Source organism: Staurois parvus, unplaced genomic scaffold (assembly GCF_062004578.1).
Source record: "Staurois parvus isolate SC_StPar_1 unplaced genomic scaffold, SC_StPar_1.0 ptg000154l, whole genome shotgun sequence".
NCBI lineage: Eukaryota > Metazoa > Chordata > Amphibia > Anura > Ranidae > Staurois > Staurois parvus.
The window spans coordinates 6851232-6874714 of NW_028317950.1; the positions used below are offsets into that span (position 1 = coordinate 6851232).

General features: G+C 43.2%; 2 protein-coding genes and 1 long non-coding RNA gene across 7 annotated transcripts in view; 1 reads left to right on the forward strand and 2 right to left on the reverse strand.

The window, feature by feature from the left end:
- The window catches only part of LOC149463453 (LHFPL tetraspan subfamily member 3 protein-like), a 29862-nt gene extending 26599 nt beyond the window's left edge, over nt 1-3263 (reverse strand). The window contains exon 1 of one of the 2 annotated variants that reach the window (XM_089674981.1): nt 3113-3263. The gene's annotated coding sequence lies outside the window, so the exon portion shown is untranslated. Of the gene's footprint in view, nt 1-2940; nt 3070-3112 lie in introns of those variants that run through there. The other variant, XM_089674980.1, reaches the window with a different exon arrangement.
- LOC149463454 (uncharacterized) overlaps nt 1-23483 on the forward strand; it is a 66416-nt gene that overhangs the window by 8822 nt on the left and 34111 nt on the right. The gene's annotated exons all lie outside the window — the stretch shown is intronic.
- Nucleotides 14479-23483, reverse strand: part of HDAC6 (histone deacetylase 6) — a 76061-nt gene continuing 67056 nt past the window's right edge. For all 3 annotated transcript variants that reach the window (XM_089674978.1, XM_089674979.1, XM_089674977.1), the window contains one exon: nt 14479-21571. In XM_089674978.1, the coding sequence (XP_089531104.1) occupies nt 21506-21571 (66 nt within the window). In that variant the 3' untranslated portion in view covers nt 14479-21505. The remainder of the gene's footprint in view (nt 21572-23483) is intronic.

Below are 23483 nucleotides of genomic sequence, written 5' to 3' on the forward strand. Positions count from 1 at the left end.
ATGCATGTTTATGTGGTAATCAGCTACCTCCAAATAAGCATGCATATTATTTACCAGGTGTACATACACTTGTGTTCAAAATAATAGCAGTCAGACATAACTAACCTGATCAATCACTGTTTTTGGTAGAAATGATATTTCCAAATAATTTACTAGCAGGTGTAGTAGAGTAATAGAAATCCAACAGACCCAACAGTCATGACATGCATGCTGCTGATTCTGTGTAATTGAATCACTAATTGAAAGGGGCATGTTCAAAATAATAGCAGTGTGGAGTTCTATTAGTGAGGTCATTCATTCTTTGAAAAACAGGTGGCAATTATTGCCCTTATTTAAGGAAGGAAGGCAGCAAATGTTGTACATGCTGGTTACAGTGCATTTCTCTCTGAAATTCTGAGGAAAATGGGTCGTTCCAGACATTGTTCAGAAGAACAGCGTGCCTTGATTAAAAAGTTGATTGGTGAGGGGAAAACATATTGGGCTGGAATACCTGTTCACAGGTGCCAGAAGTTGGTTGACTCCATGCAACACAGATGTACAGCAGTTCTCAGAAACAGTGCTTATACAACTAAATATTAAGTGATTCAAAGGAAAGCAAAATCTTCAAACATTTTTCAGTTTATATAGTGAATGTTTGAGTTTGTAAAGAAGAATACAAACACTACTATTTTTTTGAACAGTCTAATATTCAATTTTCTTCAATTTTTTTAGAGGAACAACACAAATTTGATATATTTTTCTTCATGTTTTGATTTGGAATAGAATGTGTAGTGTTCCCAATGCATTTGTGTGTATGGAAATAAAAGCTATTAGAAGGATTTTGAGCTTTATTCACTTTTTTCAACACACTGCTATTATTTTGAACACAACTGTATTTATGTGCTCAGATATCACTTGGGCTGGTCTTCTCTTGAAGAACCAACCCAGCCGTTTTTTTCGGCAGAAAAATGACTGGCTGATCATACAGCCACAGTGTGCTCCAGGGTCTGAGATCTGTCCTCTCAGATACAGAGGATGTAGAATCCAGCACTGGGGTGATGTACGGACTCTGAACAAAGACAACCAAAACAAGCCCTAGCAACCACTCTGAGTGGAGGAAACATCTGACTGGTTGCCAGGAACCATTGGTTCCAGTAACTACTGTTGGTAGGGACTGCAGCTTTAGCATTTTTTCTAGTAAGCCCCAGTTCCTCCCCTGCCCCCATGCTGGGACTTGTAGTACTACAGCAGCCTTGCTCTAGGCAGTGGGAGAGGGATATCTGGGGTGGATACTGGTCAGGATAGCTTGTGTGAGGCGGCTCACCAGAAGAAAGTATTGGTCCCATCATAAAAGACCTCAGGATTGGTGCTTTTCTTAGACTTCTCCACTCTGTGTAGGGGCTTACTGGCGAGCAGCCTGACCTGGGTCTCCACTTTCTCCCAGCACTGTCCAATCAAGGAAGACTAATGGACCCCCTTTCTGTCCTCATGGGGAACCATGGTCCAGCAATTCCCAGTCAAGCTTACCCTCACTGCTGGCCACTCCAAACTCTCCACCTCCTTAGCAGGGAGGATAGGGCAAATGTGGGGCACTCAATTTCCTCTAAGTTGGTTGGGCACTGACATGCATAGCATTGGGTGCTTTGACAGCTGGCTGGATGAGGCAAGGGGGCCACATAGGCCCCCCTGAAACCCCTCAAGCTATGCCTAGCAACAACTTGGTCTTGTTGGTTGGGGCCCAGGCGGCCTACCGAGACCTGGGCCTCTCATGACACCCAGGCCCTCTACATGTGTGTGGGCTGTCCCCCTTATGATGGCAGCCCTGCTTGTTGAATTCAGATTTTTTTTGCTCTGTATACAATTTTTGATTTTGGATCTATCTTTATACAATTTTCTTAGGACATACTCTTCTTTGGACACACACGGACAACCCATCATCTCATCTGCAGAATAGCTGACCCAGAAATGATCTTTTCCTGGTTTATATACATCTAGAACAGCCTTTCTCAACCAGGGTGCCTTAAGGTTTACTCAGGGGTGCCTTGGCAAAATGTCTAAAAATTGCCCAAATTGTGTATACAAGCCAGCGGGGTGGAACAAGCCTGCCTTTTAGTTACATAAAGTCACAGGTTTTCATTGTGCACCATTACGACCTTCTAGCCACCGGCATCCTGACAACCAATGACATCATCAATTGAAAAGGAGTATGTTGGTTGTCTGCACAGCATCCTTGTTTGACCCTCCCTTGCCCCTTTACATCAGCACCAGGGTCACATTAGCTCAGTGATGGAGAAAACTGAGGGACAAGAGAAACACTGGAATACTACTTAGTGTGCAAAGGTGTATTTGCTTTGGAAGAATAAATCACCTCTAATATTGGGTGTCCTATGGGTGTGGATGTTGCTGCGTCACATAAAACTATTAGAATAGTTTTTCACATTTTAAAATGCGGTGCCCCTTTAAAATTATGGACAGTCTGGCGGCACCCCATTTTAGCATGGGGTGCCTCAAGACTGTCCATATTTTCAAGGGGTAGCCTCCAGACTGTCCATAATTTTAAAGGGTGCCTTGACTGAAAAAAGGTTGAGAAACACTGATCTAAAACAAATATATTTTCTCTCTATGCATACCTAGAATCTTTCTCATGGACCTGTGACTCTAAAATCGAAATCCTCCTTTTACTATACAGATACAATATCTGACAAGAAATCTGTCCTTCTCTTTCTACAACGTATGTGAATATCAAGCTCTTGCACCATCTCCTCCCTATATTCAGATATCTAATAATTAGGAACCTATCTCCACCTCCTTCTGTACAGATATTTGATCCAGAACTCTATTTTATTTAAATGAAGATGTGAAACCTAAAGTTGTCTATCTACAGCCAGGTCCTCTATCATGAGCATATCCTGCAGACTAAAGGAATACACTATTATATTACAATAACATCCTGTATCTTACCTTGATCCCAAGATGCTGTATTCATTACAAATGCACCATTTTCTATGCCTTCAGTAGCAGCACTTGCTTCATCTCAGAGCTGAAAGTCACCCCTCCCCTCTTCTGCGGTTCAGCAGCCCCCTCCCTGCTCTAATATATCCAATATACATCACCTCTCCCTGCAAATCCTTACCATGTACAGAATACACGCAACCTGCAATCTTTCTCAATTTCTCTTCGAATTGTTCTCTGTCTGCTCTCCCCTAGGCCATATACATCACATCATCCTGCTAGTCCTGCGTTGCCTCCACCGGCGCTCTCATGCAGTGCTACATAAACCACCAGGCACATTTCTTTAAGGGGTGAACCTGCATATTAATTTAGGGAAAAGCTCCAGTCAAAAAAGAAAACGTTCTAAAAATGGATTTATTCAAATCTCTATACTGTAGATAATCTATTACAGATATTGGGGCTGGGTAAGTAGACTATGTACAGTTTAACAAATATCCTGTTCCAGACAAGCATTTATTGCCTTTGCCCTGTCTGCTTTAGGATTATTGGTTGTTGGTATGAGACGTGCAGTGTCTGTAACCCAGCTTTCTTGATATGGATGACACATGGTATTCTGGTGGCCTATATATTTTTTTCTTTGCCAGCATATAAACCTCCTGTAGGCAGCAGTACAACTGAAATTCCAGGCTATACCCTAACGGCCTAACTAATCCTAAAATGTTCGCTTCCCACTAATAACACCTATGCTGACTAACTGGTGTAAGAAAAATGTATATACTTATCAATTTTATGGCCAGTCCAGTAACATGCTCTCCTCTATGTCAACCAGCGGCAGCTGTCTGGGAGAGGAGAGAGCGCTCAACAATAGCTAGTAAAGCCTGGAGAAGGGATGTCACCCATAGGGTTCTATGACCCATCCATTGCCAACGCACCCTCCTCCCCCCTGCAGCCACCACAGGAACTAAGACCGTCTCCAATGGGATTAGAAAATGTCTCCAGCTTGGTGGTCAGTGGGGGTAAAAAAAAAATTACATAGTGCACGTGGTCAGTAGGAGGAGCAATAGTTCCCTATAGTTCATGTCAGTGGGAAGAATTGTGCCCCTTCATTGGTATTAGTAGGAGGAAAAGTGCCCCCTTCATTGGTATCAGTGGATGGAATAACGCCCTATTGTTGGTTCCTGTGGGTGGAATAGTGTCCCATCATTGGAATTACTAAGATAAATAGTGCCCCATCATTGGTGTATCCATAGGAGAAACAGTGCTTCATCGTTGGTATAAGTAGGAGAAATAATTCCCCAACATTGGTATCAGTTGGAGAAGAGTGCCCCATCATTGGTATTAGTAGGATAAATAGAGCCCCATCATTGGTTTATCTGTAGGAGAAATAGTGCCTCATCATTGTTATAAGTAGGAGAAATAATGTCCCAACATTGGTATCAGTTGGAGGAAGAGTGCCCCATCATTGGTATTAGTGGAATAAAGAGCCCCATCATCGCTGTATCTGTAGGAGGAATAGTGCCTCATCATTGGTATCAGTGGGGGGATTAGTGCCCCATTGTTGATATCAGTAGGAGGAATAGTGCCCCATCGTTGGTATCAGTAGGAGAAATCCATGCAGCCGCACCACCCGCACAGAGGACTGCAGACCCGCGGGTGGAAAATGCAACCGTACTGGGAACCGAAGTTCCTGTGCGGACTGCGTTTTCCAAAGAAATGCAGGAACTTCTTCCCTGGGTGTCACGGGGCACGGGAGCCCATTCAAATGAATAGGCTCTCGTGCCCACACAAAACGCGACACGCACAGCCACATATACATGAACCAGGGGTAAAGGGAGGTTAGTGACTTTTTTTTTCAGCAACAATGTTAGGAACACTTGAGATTTCCCCCAGTCAGAAGATTTGTAGCTTTGATTCCTAAACATCTGCAAGCTTCATATTTAATAGTTTATAAATACCTGTTGCTGTCCAGTATACACTACTGTGCAAAACTGGAAATTAAGAATACTTTCAGAAATAGAAGTGTTAATATTTTTTTTTCAATTAACAAAATGGAAAGTAAATGAACAGCATCAATTCTTCTATGTGCAGTTGCAGTTTTTGAAGGAACTCGGCAGGTAGGTTGTTCCAAATATCTTGGAGAACTAACCACAGATCCTATGTGGATGTCAGCTGCCTCAAATCCTTCTGTCTCTTAATGTAATCTCAGACAGACTAGATGATGTTGAGATCAGGGCTCTACGGGGCCAAATCATCACTTCCAGGGCTCCTTTTTCTAATTTATGCTGAAGATAGTTCTTAATGACATTGGCTATATGTTTGGAGTTGTTGTTCTGCTGCAAAATAAATTTGGGGACAATCACACGTCTCCCTGATGGTATGGCATAATGTATTTGCCCGTATTTTGAGGACACCATTGGCATTGCCTTCTTCTTGTGGACACGGGTCAGCATGGGCACCCTGACCACTTTGCGGCTATGCAGTCCCATGCACAATACACTGCAATGCACTGCACTGTGTGTTCTGGCATCTTTTTATAGGAACCAGCATGAACTTTTTCAGAAATTTGAGCTACAGAAGCTTCTCCCACTCCGCCTTGTGCATCAATTAGTCTTTGGCTGCCATTTGCTGGCTTTCCTTCCTTGGCACACTTTTGGTAGGTCCCGACCTCTGCAGACTGAACATCCCAATAGAACTGCAGTTTTGGAGATGTTTTACACTTGTCCATTTTTTTTTGGGGGGGGGGGCAACTTCATGGATAACTGACTTTCAGGTTCCATCATCACAGGATAATCAGTGTTATTCACTTTACCTGTCCGTGGTCATAATGTGATGTTTGATTGGTGTATAGTATGAAGCATCCTACATAATGCTTACCTGCTCATCTTTCTGCAGTGACTGCTGAGCTAGTGCTTGCCTTTTCTGTACTTTTCATATCTCAGGTGCCATTTCATGCTCGCAGCCGTGACCAGGGAAAGTGACGGCCAAAACCAGAAGTTATGCAATACAAGTTTCCGACAATACATGATGACGTCATTGCACATCAGCGTCGTAGGCTTCCATTCTGCATGTGTGCCGTCATTACTTTTTTGTGTCATGTCAAATGAGGCTTGCATTTGGCACTAATTCTCATTGCATGGCTTTAAGGCGTGGCTTGGGCTGCCCACATTTGGTGGCATTTCATGATGTGGGAGAGGGGGGAATAAGGAGCCATGAATGGAAGAGGTACAGGAGGTGTGTCCAACAGGACACTAATACACTCACTCTGGGTGCTGTTTTTGAAACAAGAAACTTTTTCCTCTTCTCTTGGGAACATCTTCTGAGCAGGTATTTTTTGTAGGGGATCTGTTTAGGGGTAATGAACAGTTAGCTGTTGGAGACTCCAATCCTAGAGGATGTCTATTATGGAGAAACGCATCAGGCGGAGCTAGGTCTTTGACGTCATCATGCACGGGTGCGCTGAGGGGTCTGGTGGCTGTGCTGTGGTGTTTGTACACCGCTTGTAACTTCTTATCATTGTAAGTGCAATGAATTTTTATTAAAATTGTTTTTTAACAGTATAGGATTATGAAGCTTCTCCTTTTTTATATCTGATACATCACTTTGAAGGAGCATATAGGTGGCGTAAAGGCTGAGGCATGTATTCCTGAAGTGGGGATATCGTTGCTGAATCTTGCTGATGGATCACCTTGCTGTGCTGTCAAGAGATCCGATGGTGAGAGCGTCCGCTCTCCACTATGAGACAAACAAAGCACAAGTGATCTGTTTCCTGATATCAATCCTGTCTGTTAAGAGGCTTCACAGAAAGCACCTTAGCACTTTTCTATATAGGAGCACTGGGAACTTTCTAAAGCACTTGGATGGACTTTATACATTTGAAAAGAGCTGAACTGTTGTTTTATTAATTTGTACCTTCACACTATTAATCACGTTTGGTTTTTTTGCACGTTATTCTGATTTTGCATAGGATATGACTAGAGATGAGCGAATCGAACCAGACGAAGTGGAATTCGTTTCGAATATCGGGAAAAATTCGATTCGCATCGAATCCGAATTTTAGCCAACTTCGGGTGCACGAATCGAATTTTTCCCGATCAGCCGGCAAAAGTGTCACTGCAGAGAGCTCCGCTATTTCTGACAGTTCATTTACAGCGGTTGAAACATTGTATCTATTTGTTTCCATTTAGGATACAGATGTTTTTATTCGGAAATAAATAGATACAATGTTTCAACCGCTGTAAATGTGAAGGAACTGTCAGAGAACTGTCAGAAATAGCGGAGCTCTCTGCAGATACACTTTTTGCTGTACTGGAATACTTTTCATTCTTCTTCTTCTTTTCATTCTTCTTTTCATTCTTCTTCTTCTTCTTTTCATTCTTCTTTTCATTCTTCTTCTTCTTTTCATTCTTCTTTTCATTCTTCTTTTCATTCTTCTTCTTTTCATTCTTCTTTTCATTCTTCTTCTTTTCATTCTTCTTCTTCTTCTTTTCATTCTTCTTCTTTTCATTCTTCTTCTTCTTCTTTTCATTCTTCTTCTTTTCATTCTTCTTTTCATTCTTCTTCTTCTTTTCATTCTTCTTCTTCTTCTTTTCATTCTTCTTTTCATTCTTCCTCTTCTTATTTTCATTCTTCTTCTTCTTTTCATTCTTCTTCTTCTTCTTTTCATTCTTCTTCTTCTTTTCATTCTTCTTCTTCTTTTCATTCTTCTTCTTCTTCTTTTCATTCTTCTTTTCATTCTTCTTCTTCTTCTTTTCATTCTTCTTTTTCTTCTTTTCATTCTTCTTCTTCTTCTTTTCATTCTTCTTTTTCTTCTTTTCATTCTTCTTCTTCTTTTCATTCTTCTTCTTCTTCTTTTCTTCTTCTGGCAACTCCACCACGCAGCTCATTTTTGTTCCAGTATTACTGTATTTTGCTCCTTCAAAATCCTGAAACTTTCTTTTGGCAGGTGTACAGACTCAGGTACTCAGTGCAGGAATGGTGGGAATCCCTCACAATGGACACAGCAGGTGTACATACAGACCCAGGAATTCAGCACAGGGATGGTGGGAACCCCTCATAATGGGCACAGCAGGTGTGCATACCCAGAACCTCAGCACAGGGATGGTGGGAACCCCTAGTAATGGGCGCAGCAGGTGTGCAGACCTGGGACCTCAGCACAGGGATGGTAGAAACCTCTCATAATGGGAACAGCAGGTGTACAGACCCAGGAATTTAGCACAGGGATGGTGGGAACTCCTCCTAATGGGCAGAGCAGGTGTACAGACCCAGGAACTCAGCACAGGGATGGTGGGAACTTCTCATAATGGGCGCAGCAGGTGTGCAGACCTGGAACCTCAGCACAGGGATGGTGGGAACCCCTCATAATGGGCACAGCAGGTGTGCATACCCAGAACCTCAGCACAGGGATGGTGGGAACCCCTCATAATGGGCACAGCAGGTGTTAGGGGGTTTAACTCTCCAGCATCCATTAGAGACTGATATAGTAATATAGTTCATTCTTCTTTTCATTTTTCTTCTTCTTTTCATTCTTCTTCTTTTCATTCTTCTCATTCTTCTTCTCATTCTTTTCATTCTTCTTCTTTTCATTCTTCTTCTTTTCATTCTTCTTCTTCTTCTTCGTGCCCCATGACTGCCCAAATGAGTGAAGTGTGCGGTGATTCTAAGATCGACGGCACTCATCTGCATGTCATACTGACTGACAGTATTATTTCTCTTCCCCAGCAGACTCCAAGGGCATTTAAATTAAAGGTACAGTGTTCTGCACTAATATAAAGGCTCTCTGAAGCCTAGAAACCCTTTAAATAAGTTAAATTCGCGGCGAATAAATTCGCATCGAATCGAATTTCTCCCGCAAATTCGGCGAATCAGCCGAATCGAATTTTTGAATAATTCGCTCATCTCTAGATATGACATTTCTATCATTGTTTATTTACATCATGGATATGGGATTTCTTTTTCAAGAGAATTGGAGGATACTGAAAGAGACAGCACACTTTTTTCTTTTACAATAATTTCCTAGATCCAGTATTCAGGTTTTAAGGTGCAGCACTCCCAATATTCATTTGAAGTAACTCAAGGTTTGATTTATATATTGCTTCAATCACAGCCAGTGAGCCAATGAAGACAGAGAGGGGGTAGGACCAATCTGTAGCTCTGTGTGTGAATGGACACACAGAATAACAAGCTGCTTGCTCTGGGGGGCACATGGCAGGAGCGAGGGGCCAGGAGCGAAGGCGTGGGACCCAAAAAGAGGAGGATCGGGAGCTTTGTGCAAAACCACTCTACAAAGCAGGTAAATATGTGTTTGTTATGTAAAAAAAAAAAAAAGATGTCTGTAATATCACTTTAAGCCATCTAGAAATAAGAAGTACATGTCCAATGTTCTCTGTTGCTGGAGGTAGTATAGGTAGAATTTTTCTCCTGGCTCCAATTTGTCTAATAAATAGATGGATCCAGTCTCTCAACAGGCTCAAGTCCTAGGGAAGCAGCACCACTGTCACATAAGGGAACACCCAGCTGTATACAATACAAAAAGAAATCAGACATTGTCACGTACCTGATAGAAGTCTGAATTGACGAGGTCAGCCTCTCTTGTATCTCCAACCCAGGCCCCACTGAAGGTGGAACAGATGGTGCTGAGGGACAAAAGGAACACAAGTGCCTGTGGATATTGATTGTGGAACTTGCGGCTGGTGATGTAACAGTCCTGAATAGAGGTGATGCCGGAACGGCCAGCTCAGGTTAAGGAAGCACTCCACCGGAACTGCAAGATATGGGTACTTGGCTTGCCGGAACTTGTGATAAGTGGGAGGCCAGAACACACTGTGACAACCAGAGCTAATATAATGACAGCCAGGACAGGCACTCGGCAGGACTGTGGAGCCAAAACTGGAGCCGGAAGCGGAGTCAGAGTAATAGCCAGGGTCAGCAATGAGCAGGCAATTAGGTACTGAAACATCAGACAGGGACAAGTTCAGGAGGTAGCCAAGATCAGAAACCGATGAGCAGAAGCATAAACAGAATCCAAGAGCAGGTCAATGGCAAGCCAGGTCAGTAACTGATACACACAGGATACAGCAGGAAACAGGACGTTAGCTGAAGACCAGTCAGCACTGACAGAGAGTAAGAGCCTCCTTTAAATAGTCTGGCACCAGAAACAGTGGGCATGCTCCTGCGTGTGTGCACCAGTGTGCGCGCATTCTTGCGCATACGCATGAGCCTATACTCATTTCTATTAGCCAGTTGCCATACAGGAATTCCCTTACAGGCGTGCTCTCCCAGGGGTGTATTCATAAAAAATTGCAGAGCTATTTATACTGTGAAATTGTAAATATAGTCATTCTATGCCAATGACAGCAAACACAAATGTTATTAGGCTATTTTCTCTCCATGTCAAAAGGACACTAGATTGAGCTCATGATCATAGGAAATATGCTCCATCTAGTGACCATACGTGACGTTTTCCTGGGCCATTTTGCCATAAAGCCCAGATCGGTGGAGGGCTGCAGTGATGGTTGTCTCTCTGGAACTTTGTCCCATCTCCACACAGGATCTCTGGAGCTCAGTCAGAGTGACCATCGGATTCTTGGTCACCTCTCTTATTAAAGTCCTTCTTCCCTGATTACTCAGTTTGGCCAGGCAACCAACTTTTGGAAGAGTTCTGGGTATGTCAAACTTCTTCCATTTGAGAATTGTGGAGGCCACTGTGCTTTTGAGAGCCTTTAGTGCAGCAGAAATTTTTTGTAGCTTTACCAAATCTGTGCCTTACAATAATCTCCAAGCTCTGCAGGCAGTTCCTTTGACCCCACGGCTTTTGTTCTGATACAGTAAGCATAGTCAGCTGTGAGGTCTTTTATAGACAGGTGTGCACCTTTGCAAATCATGTACAATCAATTTAATTTACCACAGGTGAACTCCAATCAAGGTGTAGAAACGATGAAGAGAAATAGGAGGCACCTGCACTAAAATTCAAGTGTTGTTCCAAAGGGGCTGAATACTTATGCCAATGTGATATTTCAGTTTTTCCTTTTTCATAAATTTACAAACACTTCTAAAATTCTGTTTTCATGTTGTCTTTATGGGAGTGCAGATTAAGGAGTAAAAAAAATAATTTACACAACTGTAGTATCAGGCTGCAGCATAATAAATTGAAAAAAGTTAAGGGAGTCTGAATACTTTATGAATGATTATATATGCTATATTGCCAAACACACTGGGACGCCTGCCTTTACCCGCACATGAACTTTAATGGCATCCCAGTCTTAGTACGTAGGGTTCAGTATTGAGTTGGCCCACCCTTTGCAGCTATAACAGCTTCAACTCTTTTGGGAAGGCTGTCTACAAGGTTTAGGAGTGTGTTTATGGGAATGCTTGACCATTCTTGCAGAAGCGCATTTGTCAGGTCAGGCACTGATGTCGGAAGAGAAGGCCTGGCCAGTCTCTGCTCTAATTCATCCTAAGCATGTTCTATCAGGTTGAGGTCATGACTCTGTGCAGGCCAGTCAAGTTCCTCCACCCCAAACTCATTCATTCATGTCTTTATGGACCTTGCTTTGAGCATTGCTGCGCAGTCATGTTGGAACAGGAAGGGGCCTTCCCCAAACTTTTCCCACAAAGTTGGGAGCATGAAATTGTCCAAAATGTTTTGGTATGTTGACACCTTAAGAGTTCCCTTCAATGGAACTAAGGGGCCAAGCCCAACCCCTGAAAAACAACCCCACAACATAATCCCCCTCCACCAAACTTTACACTTGGCACAATGCAGCCAGGCAAGTACCGTTCTCCTGGCAACTGCCAAACCCAGACACATCCATCGGATTACCAGAAGAGAAGCGTGATTCATCACTCCAGAGAACACGTCTCCACCGTTCTAGAGTCCAGTGGCCTTGACGCTTTGTATTGCACTTGGTGATGTAAGGCTTGGATGCAGCTGCTCGGCCATGGAAACCCATTCCATGAAGCACTCTCTAAGCACTGTTGTGCTAATCTGAAGGCCACATGAAATTTGGAGGTCTTTAGCTATTGTCTCTGCAGACAGTTGGCAACTTCTGTGCACTGTGCGCTTCAGCATGCGTTGACCCCGCTCTGTCATTTTACGTGGCCTACCACTTTGTGGCTGAGTTGCTGTTGCTCCCAATTGCTTCCACTTTGTTATAATACCACTAACAGTTGACCGTGGAAAATTTAGTAGCAAAGAAATGTCACAGATGGACTTATTGCACAGGTGACAACCTATCATGGTACCATGCTTGAATTCACTGAGCTCCTGAGAGCGACCCATTCTTTCACAAATGTTTGTAGAAGCAGTCTGCATGCCTAGGTGCTTGATTTTATACACCTGTGGCCATGGAGGTGATTGGAACACCTGAATCCAATGATTTGGAGGGGTGTCCCATTACTTTTGGCAATATAGCGTGTGTGTAAATATTTTTTTGTACTTTTTATGTTGTCAGCAAAAAAGCTCCCCTTGGTGTGCTTTTTTTTATTTTTTAACTAGTTTGTTAATAGGGTTTGCTTGACTTAATGGCTTTACCTCACAAATTGCCACCTCCTTGTCCAACTAAGCTGTCCTCAAAACTAGAAAGGGCATTCTCATTAGGCAAGGAAATGGCATTTAGTGGAGCTTACTCCTGTTGTCAGGCCGCTGTCACAAAGAAACTAATTTCACTAGTTTTCTAGATAATAAAGGTAATAGCAGACACACTGCGACCTATTTTCTTCAACTTGACATTTTCTTTAAAATGTCTGGAATCTGGAACAAAGTTTGTTAAAATCCCTGCAATTTACAGATATCACCCAGAGGGGAATGTTTTTCTCAACAAAAGTGGAGTTACTCTTGAAAATGAAAAGTAGAACTGCAGCCCAGCTATGGAAATTAAAATTTTTACATATTCTTAACAAGCAGCAAATTAGCTTTAAAACATGCATTCACTGACCTTTTATACAGTAGCTGCAGGCACTGTACAGCAATTCATCCGAACACTTACAGTACATTTCAGCAACTCAGGTCACTTCCTATAGCCTTCAGACTCTTTTGTGAGTAATATCCATACTTTATACAAGAGAAGGTGCATCATTATCATTATAGTCTCATAGTAAGGCCTCATGCACACTGGGCATTTTTACAGCTGCTGTTTTGGGCATCAGACTTTTTTTCTTTTTAACTGCATCTAAACTCCCCTACATGTTGTCCTATACACATAGGCGTTTAGTAGCGTTTTCTGGCAGGAGAGTTTAGTGGCAGGAAAAACCCTCTGCCAACATGCTCTGGAGCAACAGCCTTTTTTCTTTTGAATAGCTGGTTGTTAAGGAGCGGGCTGGGAAGTTGAATGTAAAAAAAAAACCATTGCCGGCAATAAAACAATTATGCAAAAAAGGTGTGGGGTCCCCCCAAATCCATACCAGACCCTTAGGGGTGCTTTGGGATGGGAGGGGGCGCCCCCACTGCCCCACAGCACCTTGTGTCATGTTGATGGGGACAAGGGCCTTTTTTCAACAACCCTGGCTGACCCCCTCCTATGTGAATGACTATGGGGTACATTGTAAAAAAAATAAATAAGTGTAGTGTAAAAAAGGCATCGGCAGATTTTTATTTAAAAAAAAAAATGTTAAATGTCCCTCGGTGTAGATCCATCATCAGTCGCAATGCAATTTTTTTAATTTTTAATAAAGGACTTGTCAAAAACTTTCTGTTGTGTTTTTATTTACTTTTTACACTTGTTTCGTGACTGAGTATGGGGTACTATGTACCCCATACTCATTCACATGGGGGGGTCTGGGGGCCCCCTTGTTAAATGGGACTTTCAGATACCGATAAGCCCCAGCCCGCAGACCCCCACAACCACCGGCCATGGTGATGGGAAAGAGGCCATCATCCCTATCAACATGGCGACAAGGTGCTTTGAGGTTGGAGGGAGCACCCCTGTCCCAAAGCACCCCTACATGTTGAGGGCATGTGAACTGGTATGGTTGGGGAGGGGGGCTTGCTTGTCCCCCACCTTTTCTGGCCTGCCAGGCTGCATGCTCGGATAAGGGTCTGGTATGGATTTTGAGAGGAACCCCACACCATTTAAAAAAAAAAAATGTGGGGTTCCCCTTAAAATCCATACCAGACCCAAAGGGCCTGGTATGGATTGGGGGGAACCCCTACGCCATTTTTTTTTATTGCTGGCAATGTTTTTTTTACTGAGAATCCCGCTGTCAGCTGATGACACATCAGTTGTTAAGGAAGCGGTGGCCGACTTCCCAGCCTGCTCCTTAACAACATTCACTGGTTGTTAAGGATGCTGGAGGCCCTGCTTCTTAACGCTGAAGCTACTAAACATAGCTTATACACTAGGCTAAACACTGCTAAATGCCAGCAAAACATGCTAAAACATTAGCATTGTTTGTCCAGCGTTTCTAAAGCAGTTTTTAGCTTTCTAGTATGCACAAAGTCTAATACAAGTCCACATAAAGGCTACTAGCCACATACCATTGCCATAATATCACAAATGTCCCTACATGAAAGGGCTTCACAATTGCTTTGAGAGACAAAAAACAGAGGCGCAGTCTTTTTAACATGTGTATAATTAAAAAATTATTAAATAGTTATTGGTGACTCTTAAAACAACAAGCTTTCGGGTGGAAATGATGTGTAGTCATATTGCAAAGATTGACATTTTTTTTTACTTTCCTTCTTAATAATTCAGAGTATAACTGCTGGTTGAATATGCTACTTTTCTAATTGAATTCTCAGAGCTGAAAGACTGAACTTGATAGAAAAAAGCAATCCAATCAGCTGCAACCTTTTTGTAGACCCAAGTCCTTGCAACACAGACAGTGACTATTTAATACAGGATTTGTGTACTCTTGGCATCCATAACAAGTACTACCAGTATGCCTCAGTTTTGTAACAAAGCAGCACCAACAGAGCATGGTTATAAATACAAACCACAGAGGGGCGGGAGCTATATTCCTCAATGGACTACAAGAAAAGTATTTTTCAGCTAGTAAAAAACTCTCAATCACTGTACTGTCTCATTCTTTGAATGACACATGAAGTATTAACCTTTGGAATATCCAAAAGCGTCCAACTGAGGCAACACAGCAAACAAATGCTAAAAGGCCCAATATAAACAACAGATAACTGGGAACTGCCTGCAGCTCTAAGAGCTGCCTGAAGAATCTTATGCCTGAAGCTGGCATCAGTTAAGGCCAAAATGTCCACCTGGCAGAACTAAGAGTACGTGTAAACAGAATACCAGTCTTGCAAATCTGTGACCCAAGGGTTGCTCACTGTCCTGGTGGTGTGAGCTTTAACAGGAACCCAATCCTTGGGACCATTAGCTTGAATGAAAGGTCTCTCTGAGTCACCTAAAGGATTGTATACCAAGAAGATGGGGTACCCTTTCAGGGCCCATCTGGAATGAAAAAAAGGTAAGGAGAGGATCCATCCCTTAAGAAACTCCTGGGTGAATTAAGCCTTAAAAGTCCAATGATAAACCTTTTTTGGGCAATGTCTAGCTGATTCCATCTGGAATGTCTGGGACTGAATGTAAACGGTCATAGTTTAGTGGTCCAAGGTGAAGAGAATGCCCCCCCTTTGGATGAACAAGATGGAGTATAACCCCCTAAAACCATTCTGCTGCAGGGACAGGGCCATAACACCTTGGTCCAGAAGGCCTTTGAGCGGGGTCAGCAGCCAGTAGATCGCGGCCAGGTGTCTGGTAGATCGCGATTTGGGCTGGCTGACCTACCATCCCAGGAAACCAAACAGAGTGCAATGCTGAGGGACTGCTTGTAAAGTTGGAGCTGTATTAGGGAGCAAGAGTTGCATAAGCCAATGCCCCCTCTGTGGTGCTGGATCCTGTCCCATGGGGAGGGATACCAACTGCACTCCCCCTCTTATTCCGGCTAGAGGTCTCCAGAGTGGTGCCAGCAGCAGGAAAGAAGAGATCTTCAGGTCAGTGTGAAGCAATACACTGGGCATAATAGTATAAACCTGCTTTCACACTGATGTGCAGCGGTTTACCCACACTGCAGGTGTAGTGCAGTTTACCTGCAGCTTTCCTGTGGGTTTGCAGCGCTTAGCCATAGACTTCTATTACATCATGTGGGTTTGGCGCACTTTCTGAAAGTGCATTACAACACCAGAGTTGCGGGGCAATTTCAGAGTGGCCCCATTTATTTGAATAGGTCATGAGTGGCAGGCTGTAGCACCCACTAAAAGCAACAAGGCATGTGTACACCTTTGGCTGCTGGCTGGCTGATTGGGGACAGTAAAACTGCGACGTAATGGCAGGAATTTACCACCCTCCAACCTTATGTGCGAATGAGCCCCAAGGGTGCCTCTGCCAAATGCAACTAAGGGCTCATTCACAAGGTGGTGAGGAGGCGATATGTTGCCTCTTCATCACCTGTGCTGAAACACAAGAAGATTGGGGGTGAGAAATGAGAAGAGGGCAGAGAACAAAAATTAATTTACAGACTTGAGACACCACCACCTCTTGCACCCAAATATATGGAATGCAAGCTGTCCAAGCATCCACAAAAGTCAACATATGTCCCACTCTGGAAAGTGGGGGAACACCTTCGTGGCAAGGAAGGCTTATCTGAGGATTTGGCAGATTTGGAATACCAGTCTTTGTGCATGGAAGGGGAGCTGATTTTGGAGGGCATCAATGCTGAAATCAAAGGAGTGGAGAAATGAAAGATGCTTTTTGATGGTCAGCGAGGGAGTTGACATTTGAGGCTTCTTTCTTTAGGGAAGATGGGTGCTTTTGCCACAAATTACATCCTTGATGAAAACAGCTGGGGCTGGCCCTAGGAGAATCTGTCTGTAAAAGGCCATGTGGATCAAACATTTCCTATAAGACAACTCTACAATCTAATACTTTAGCAAAGAACTCTATGTATATGCAATAAATAAGTTAGGAGACTTCCAGCAAGCCATCACAACTGAAATTTAACGTCACAGTTATCTGCTCCCTGTTTTCACAGCAAAGGATCAACAGCAGAGATGGCTGCTTGCCTAATAAAGGGACTTTGACCAATCAGACATAATTTGACAAGGCAAAATCAGAGCTAGAACTGAGTGCAGGTCAAAACCCACCAGCAACAATAGAGTTCTGGAAAGGGTCCCCAAACAGTTATCAGCTGGGTCCTTAAAGGCAGGTGTAATTTCCATTGATATATTAGTCACCTTTCTAGGTGAGACACGGCTAAATCCACAGAGGAAATGGACCACTTCTGAACAAAATCTGCACCAAATTGATAAAAAGCCAGCAAGAGCCTAGGAAGAGCTGACAATCTGTAAGGGTCCTTCTTTGTACATAAAAAACCGGAAAAGCGAGCAAAAAGAAAATGTGTTTACAGCCTTAGGGGGCCTATATGACTCTAGACTGGAAACAGCACTGGTAGAAGCAACAGGTTGATATTTTAGCTTCAGGGTGGTATGCACCATTTTCATTAGAGCTAAGACAATCTCCTTTAACATTCAAGTAATAACAGCAGACTGTGACTCCTTAGTGATAAGCTTACAAGATAATGATTTGAGCAACTCAGAATTAAACCAATGCTGGCCATAGATGGTTCAAATCTCAGCCGGTTCAGAAAAGACCAGTCGAGATTCAAACCATGTATGGGCAGGCTGAATGTACCCAAGTTGGTTGATTGATTAACTTGGGTATAGCCAGCCTGTCTCATTTTATATGAGGCTATTGATAGCTTTTATAGCCGCTAGCAGTAATCACTGTGTTCTGCTGACAGCTCCCCCATCCCTCCGCCTGGGAGAACACAATGGCCCCGCACTGGTTGCAGGAAAGAAAATCACTCCATCTTTGGCTGGATTTAGTCTTTGAGGCTAATGACCCAGAAGCCAATAAGGGTGCAGAAAAGTTAAATACAAAATCTGCTGGAAGGCATGGGAGCTCACCTGTGGCCTCTGCAATCAGAGCCAAAAATAAATGGGTACTTGGGGTAGTCCTGCATGGCTATAACAAAAACGTCAGCTGATAGGGCAGGGGACCCAGCCACATCCAACAGAGATGAGAAACTCTAACAGCAGAGGGCAGTTATGCAGAATGATTCCAGGTTGTAGGTGTTGGCACCATCAGTAGGCACGCTGCCAACCTAGTACCAGAATGTGAGCTGAGAGCACAAGATACAGTGGGACAGTCCTCCTGTCCTGTGTCTAGAATCAGAAAATGTTGCAGCCACAACATGGTTGGACAATGTATAGGCTTAGGATTAAAGGCAAGGCCTCAAGTTTTCCCAAAATTTAGACAGCTGGTAGCAGGTAAGGATTTTCTACCAAAAGTGCAGAAGACTGGAGTTGACCAAAACCACTGCAGGTGGGGTGCAGTAACGGATTGAAGATTGCCATTCTATGTGGCTCTTTGCAACAGCAACAGCAGTATACAGATGACATCAATGTTCTGTCTCACATTGTTAACCCTTTCTCGTAGGAAACAGAGAATAATAGCTCTGAGCAAACGGCTGGCCTAATCACAGAGTCTTCAAAGACAAGGCATGTGCAGAGGCAATGCCAGCGTGACTAAACCTGAAAGACACTATGCAGCTAACCTAACCGGAGTCTGAAAAGCCTCCCGTATGAAACTCATGCCTGAAGGTCATTTCCAGGCTAGACCTACAATGTCAAGTCCAGCAGGGTCCGGATACAGCAAGGTCTAAAAGCCAGGCTGAGGACAATCACTCCAGATAGCTGAAAGTCAGAGGTGGAAACTTCCAGCAACCCCTGAGTCTTGATTAAAGAAAAAAAGTGAAGAGGAAAAAAATTGCTAAAAAAAAAAATAACAGGTTAAGTGTTCAAACAGGTTAAGTGTTCAAAATAGCAGAGCTAAAAATGATATCCATGCTCCTAGGTCACTCGTATTAAAATTGAGGCATAATAGGTGTAGGAGGGATTAAAGTGGTAGTAAAGATTTTTACCTATAGATAAGCCTATAATAAGGCTTTCCTGTAGGTAGAGTAAATATCTCCTAAACATGCACCATTTATTTACTTTCACAGCAGCCGGTAATGTCATCAGCGTATGTGCACTGGGCTCTGAATAGACTGTGCCACGGCCGTGACTCCCATGTGTATGAGTGGCATTATCATGGCTCGGCCATTCATAAGGACGAAGCCCGGGAACCTGGAAGGAAGACCGGGTACAGATGGAAGCATTGGGACCTGTGACAGCGCACTGATGGAGAATTTCGTTTTCATGCAAGTCTGTGATAATGTGCTAGTATGTGATGCGATGCATACTAGCACATTATGACTTAAACCAACCGGGGGCACAATTTTTTTTTTTTTTTTGGTACAGTTTACTACCGCTTTAACCTGGGCTGGCCTACAGTTTTTTTTGTTTGCTAGGGTCCAATTCTCTTGTAGGTGGCAATATAACCTGAATGTTAAGACTTCTTGTGTCACCTTTCATCCTATTTCTGACACATTTATATAATACATCGGGTCAGTGAGACAACCAACCCTCTATAAAGCATTCTTTACCTATTTTGTGCTCTTATATTTTCCCAGGCTTTTAAAGTACCCATTGTAATCAGTTATTTTGTATTATGGGAGGGAAACCCACCAAACAAGAAAACATAAAAACTCCATGCAGGTAGTGTTCTTGGAAGAATGCAACTCAAGACTCCATCGCTAACAACCAAGCCATAATTCTGCTTTGATGTTATGAATTTCTTTTGCTGTCATGTCAGAACCATCGATAATATGTTTTTTTTTGTGTCTAAGCATTTCACAGACAACAGAAAAAGACAATAAAAAAATATAGCAGTAAAAACAGAATTTACATTTTGGGTACAAGGGACACTTCTACAGCTGGCACAAGTATAAGATAACAATGTATATGCTGTAGTATTAAAATACAGGCATAGATGCAGCTGTCTTTTGCAAACAAAACCCTTCCCACTGAGAATCTGCCACATGGTTCATTTAGGCACATCTCAGTGGTATATCCATCTTTTAACCTCCGTTCTCTCTTCTAGAACAACCAGTTCCTCCTTGCTGCTGGTCTCTACCTTCCTCCCTCTCCTGACATCAGGTTGGGATCCAAATGAACTACATTAAAAGGGGTAGTTGTTACAAAAAGTAAAATTTTTAAAAGGGCAAGAAATCCAAAACTATGAGCCACGTTTACATAAAGAAGCTATTAACACCATTTATAAATATGTATGAGGTTGCATGGCTATAATAAAACGCTTGAGAAATTTGGCTGTTTATATATTAGCTATAAAGTGGAGATTATATGTGATTTAGGCATAAGGAGGCTCAGAGGCTGACTACAATATCTTTCACTGGATACCAGAAAGAAATTCTGTTTCCACAGGATATTGTTCCCCCCTTCATCAGAATTATTATTACTTTCAGTTCTTAGAAACAAAGAAAAATACCTTCAATCAGATATCAAAAGCCAAAGCATTTTTTGTAGTTTTAAGTAGAGGCAGGAATGGTTAAAACCCCAGGTTCTTCTTTGCTGGGTGTGTCCCTTTGGGAAAATTTCTCTTCATTTACTGCCCTGGAAACACACCATGTAGTGAGAGAAAAGCTCTCCAAAGTGAAGAAAAATCCTCTTAAGCTTGGTTCACATCTGTGCGGGTGGTGTCGCTGCGGATCCGCACAAAAATCCATGCAGCCGCAACACCCGCACAGAGAAATGTGGACCCGCGGACAGGTGCCATTAATTCCAATGGCAAGCCACCCGCACTAGAAATTGCAACCGTACTGGGAACCGAGGTTCCTGTGCAGGCTGCGTTTTCAGAAGCAGTGCAGGGACTTCCCTGTGTGTCCCTGGGCATGGGAGTCCATTGAAATGAATGGGCTCTCGTGCCCACGCAGACAGCAGGAACGTGGATATGTGAACCAGGGGCTAGGGCAGCTTCACTCTTCCGTAGTACAGTCCTGCTGTGCTTTGGGAAAAACTCAGCTAATCTACAGGTTTCTGTGCTTTTTCATAGACCTCTATGATGTCCCCCGGTTTTGTTGCGGTTTCAGACAATGCACCAAAGTAGCATTCAGGAGTTTTGGTGCACTTTTAGAAACCTCTCCAAACCACAGGACCTTATAGAAGTCTATGGGAAAACACTACTAACCTCCTGAAAACTGCAAGTTAGCTTCGTTTAGTAAAGGAGCAGTGGGGCAGTGTTATGTTGCCCTGAGACAGTTGTCAGAAAGGATGTGCCCATTACAATATTTCCTGTCTATTCCTATTCTGGTGACAACTACAAAAGTTTGGATTTCCCATAATTTTAGTACCAGAGAGGGTGAATTTGCCCACCGGGACACAGACAGCAATAAAAAAACCTAATTGGGGTTCTGACTCTTTCCCACTCTATCCAAAACTTTTAAAAAAAAAAAGCTTTGGCATTAGGTACACTGTAGCACCTAACCATTTTTTATTTGTTTTTATAGGCCTCCTTACAATTTAGGTCCACTGCTCTATCAAAACCAGATAACACGAAAGTTTGGCACACAGCATTGCTCAATCCTTGTGTCTTTAACAAGCTGTCCATCATAGACCATGCTAAAGTGAATGTGTGGCAAAAACGCGGAATCTATGGTTATTCAGCATAATTTATGCTCCAGGCATTTCCTCGCCAAACTTGGAGTAGTAGGCTGACTGTTTTGCTGGAATCAGAACCTGCAAGAGAGAGACAAAATACAAACAAGAGAAAAGATTATAGGAAAGTTACCATCCTGCACATACTCCTCAGAAGCAGTGTTGTAATATGGGTTTCTGGCCAACAGCGGCGCCATCAGAATTTAATAAAAAGAAAAAAGGGCACCAGCCTACAAAACTTGTGATTGTATATACACTGATCAAAAAAATTAAAGGAACACTTTGAATACACATCAGATCTCAATGGGGAAAAATATCATGCTTGATATCTATATTGATATGGACTGGGTAATGTGTTAGGAATGTAAGGATGCCCCATTGTTTAATGGAAATGAACATTTACATCCTACAGAGGACTGAATTCGAAGACACCCCAAAAATCAAAGTGAAAAAATTATGCAGTAGGCTAGTCCATTTTGCTGAAATTTCATTGCAGCAACTCAAAATGGTAGTTTGTATGGCCCCCACGTGCTGGTATACATGCCTGACAATGTCGGGGCATGCTCATAATGAGATGGATGGTGTCCTGGTGTCTTTCCTCCCAGATCTGGACCAGGGCATCACTGAGCTCCTGGACAGTCTGAGGTTTAACCTGGCGGCGTCGGATGGACCGAAACATGATATCCCAGAGGTGTTCTATCGGATTTAGCTCAGGCGAGCTTGGGGGCCATTCAATGGTATCAATTCCTTCATCCTCCAGGAACTGCCTGCATACTCTTGCCAAATGAGGCTGGGCAGTGTCATGCACCAGGAGGAACCCAGGACCCACTGCACCAGCGTAGGGTCTGACAATGGGTCCAAGGATTTCATCCTGATACTTAATGGCAGTCAGGGTTCCATTGTCTAGCCTGTAGAGGTCTGTGTGTCCCTCCATGAATATGCCTTCCCAGACCATCACTGACCCACCACCAAAACGGTCATGCTGAACAATGTTACAGGCAGCATAACGTTCTCCATGGCTTCTCCATACCCTTTCACGTCTGTCACATGTGCTCAGGGTGAACCTGCTCTCATCTGTGAAAAGCACAGGGCGCCAGTGGTGGACCTGCCAATTCTGGTGCTCAATTGCAAATGCCAATCAAGCTCTATGATTCCGGGCAGTGAGCACAGGGCCCACTAGAGGATGTCGGGCCCTCAGGCCACTCTCATGAAGTCTTTTCTGAATGTTTGGTCAGAGACATTCACACCAGTGGCCTGCTGGAGGTAAATATGTAGGGCTCTGGCAGTCCTCATCCTGTTCCTGCTTTCACAAGGAGAAGATACCAGTACTGTTGATGGGCTAAGGACCTTCTATGGCCCTGTCCAGCTCTCCCAGAGTAACTGCCTGTCTCCTGGAATCTCCTCCATGCTCTTGAAACTGTTATGGGAGACACAGCAAACCTTCTGGCAATGGCACATATTCATGTGCCATCCTGGAGGAGTTGGACTGCCTGTGCAACCTCTGTAGGGTCCAGGTATCACCTCATGCTTCCTGTAGTGACACTGACCCTAGCCAAATGCAAAACTAGTAAAAAAAACAGTCAGAAAAGATGAGTAGGGAAGAAATGTTAGTGGCCTCCACCTGTAAAACCCCTCCTGTTTTTGGGGTCGTCTCATTGTTGCCCATCTAGTGCACTTGTTGTTAATTTCATTAACAAACTGATGAACAACCCCCTCTGCTACTTAACTGACCAGATCAATATCTCAGGAGTATAATTGACTTGATGCTATACTCTGATTAAAAAGTGTTCCTTTAATTTTTTTTGAGCAATGTATTATGTCAAGAGAAATTCCCTAATTAAAACACACAGTCCATCCACAAGACCAGCCATGATTCTAGTGCCACAAAGCATTATAGAAGAAAGCAACAGCAGAAGCCTTTTGCCTTCTGACTCTCTCTCTTTATAAACAGACCAAGGGAGACAAGGAGGTGGGAAGAGTCACTCTTGGCAGA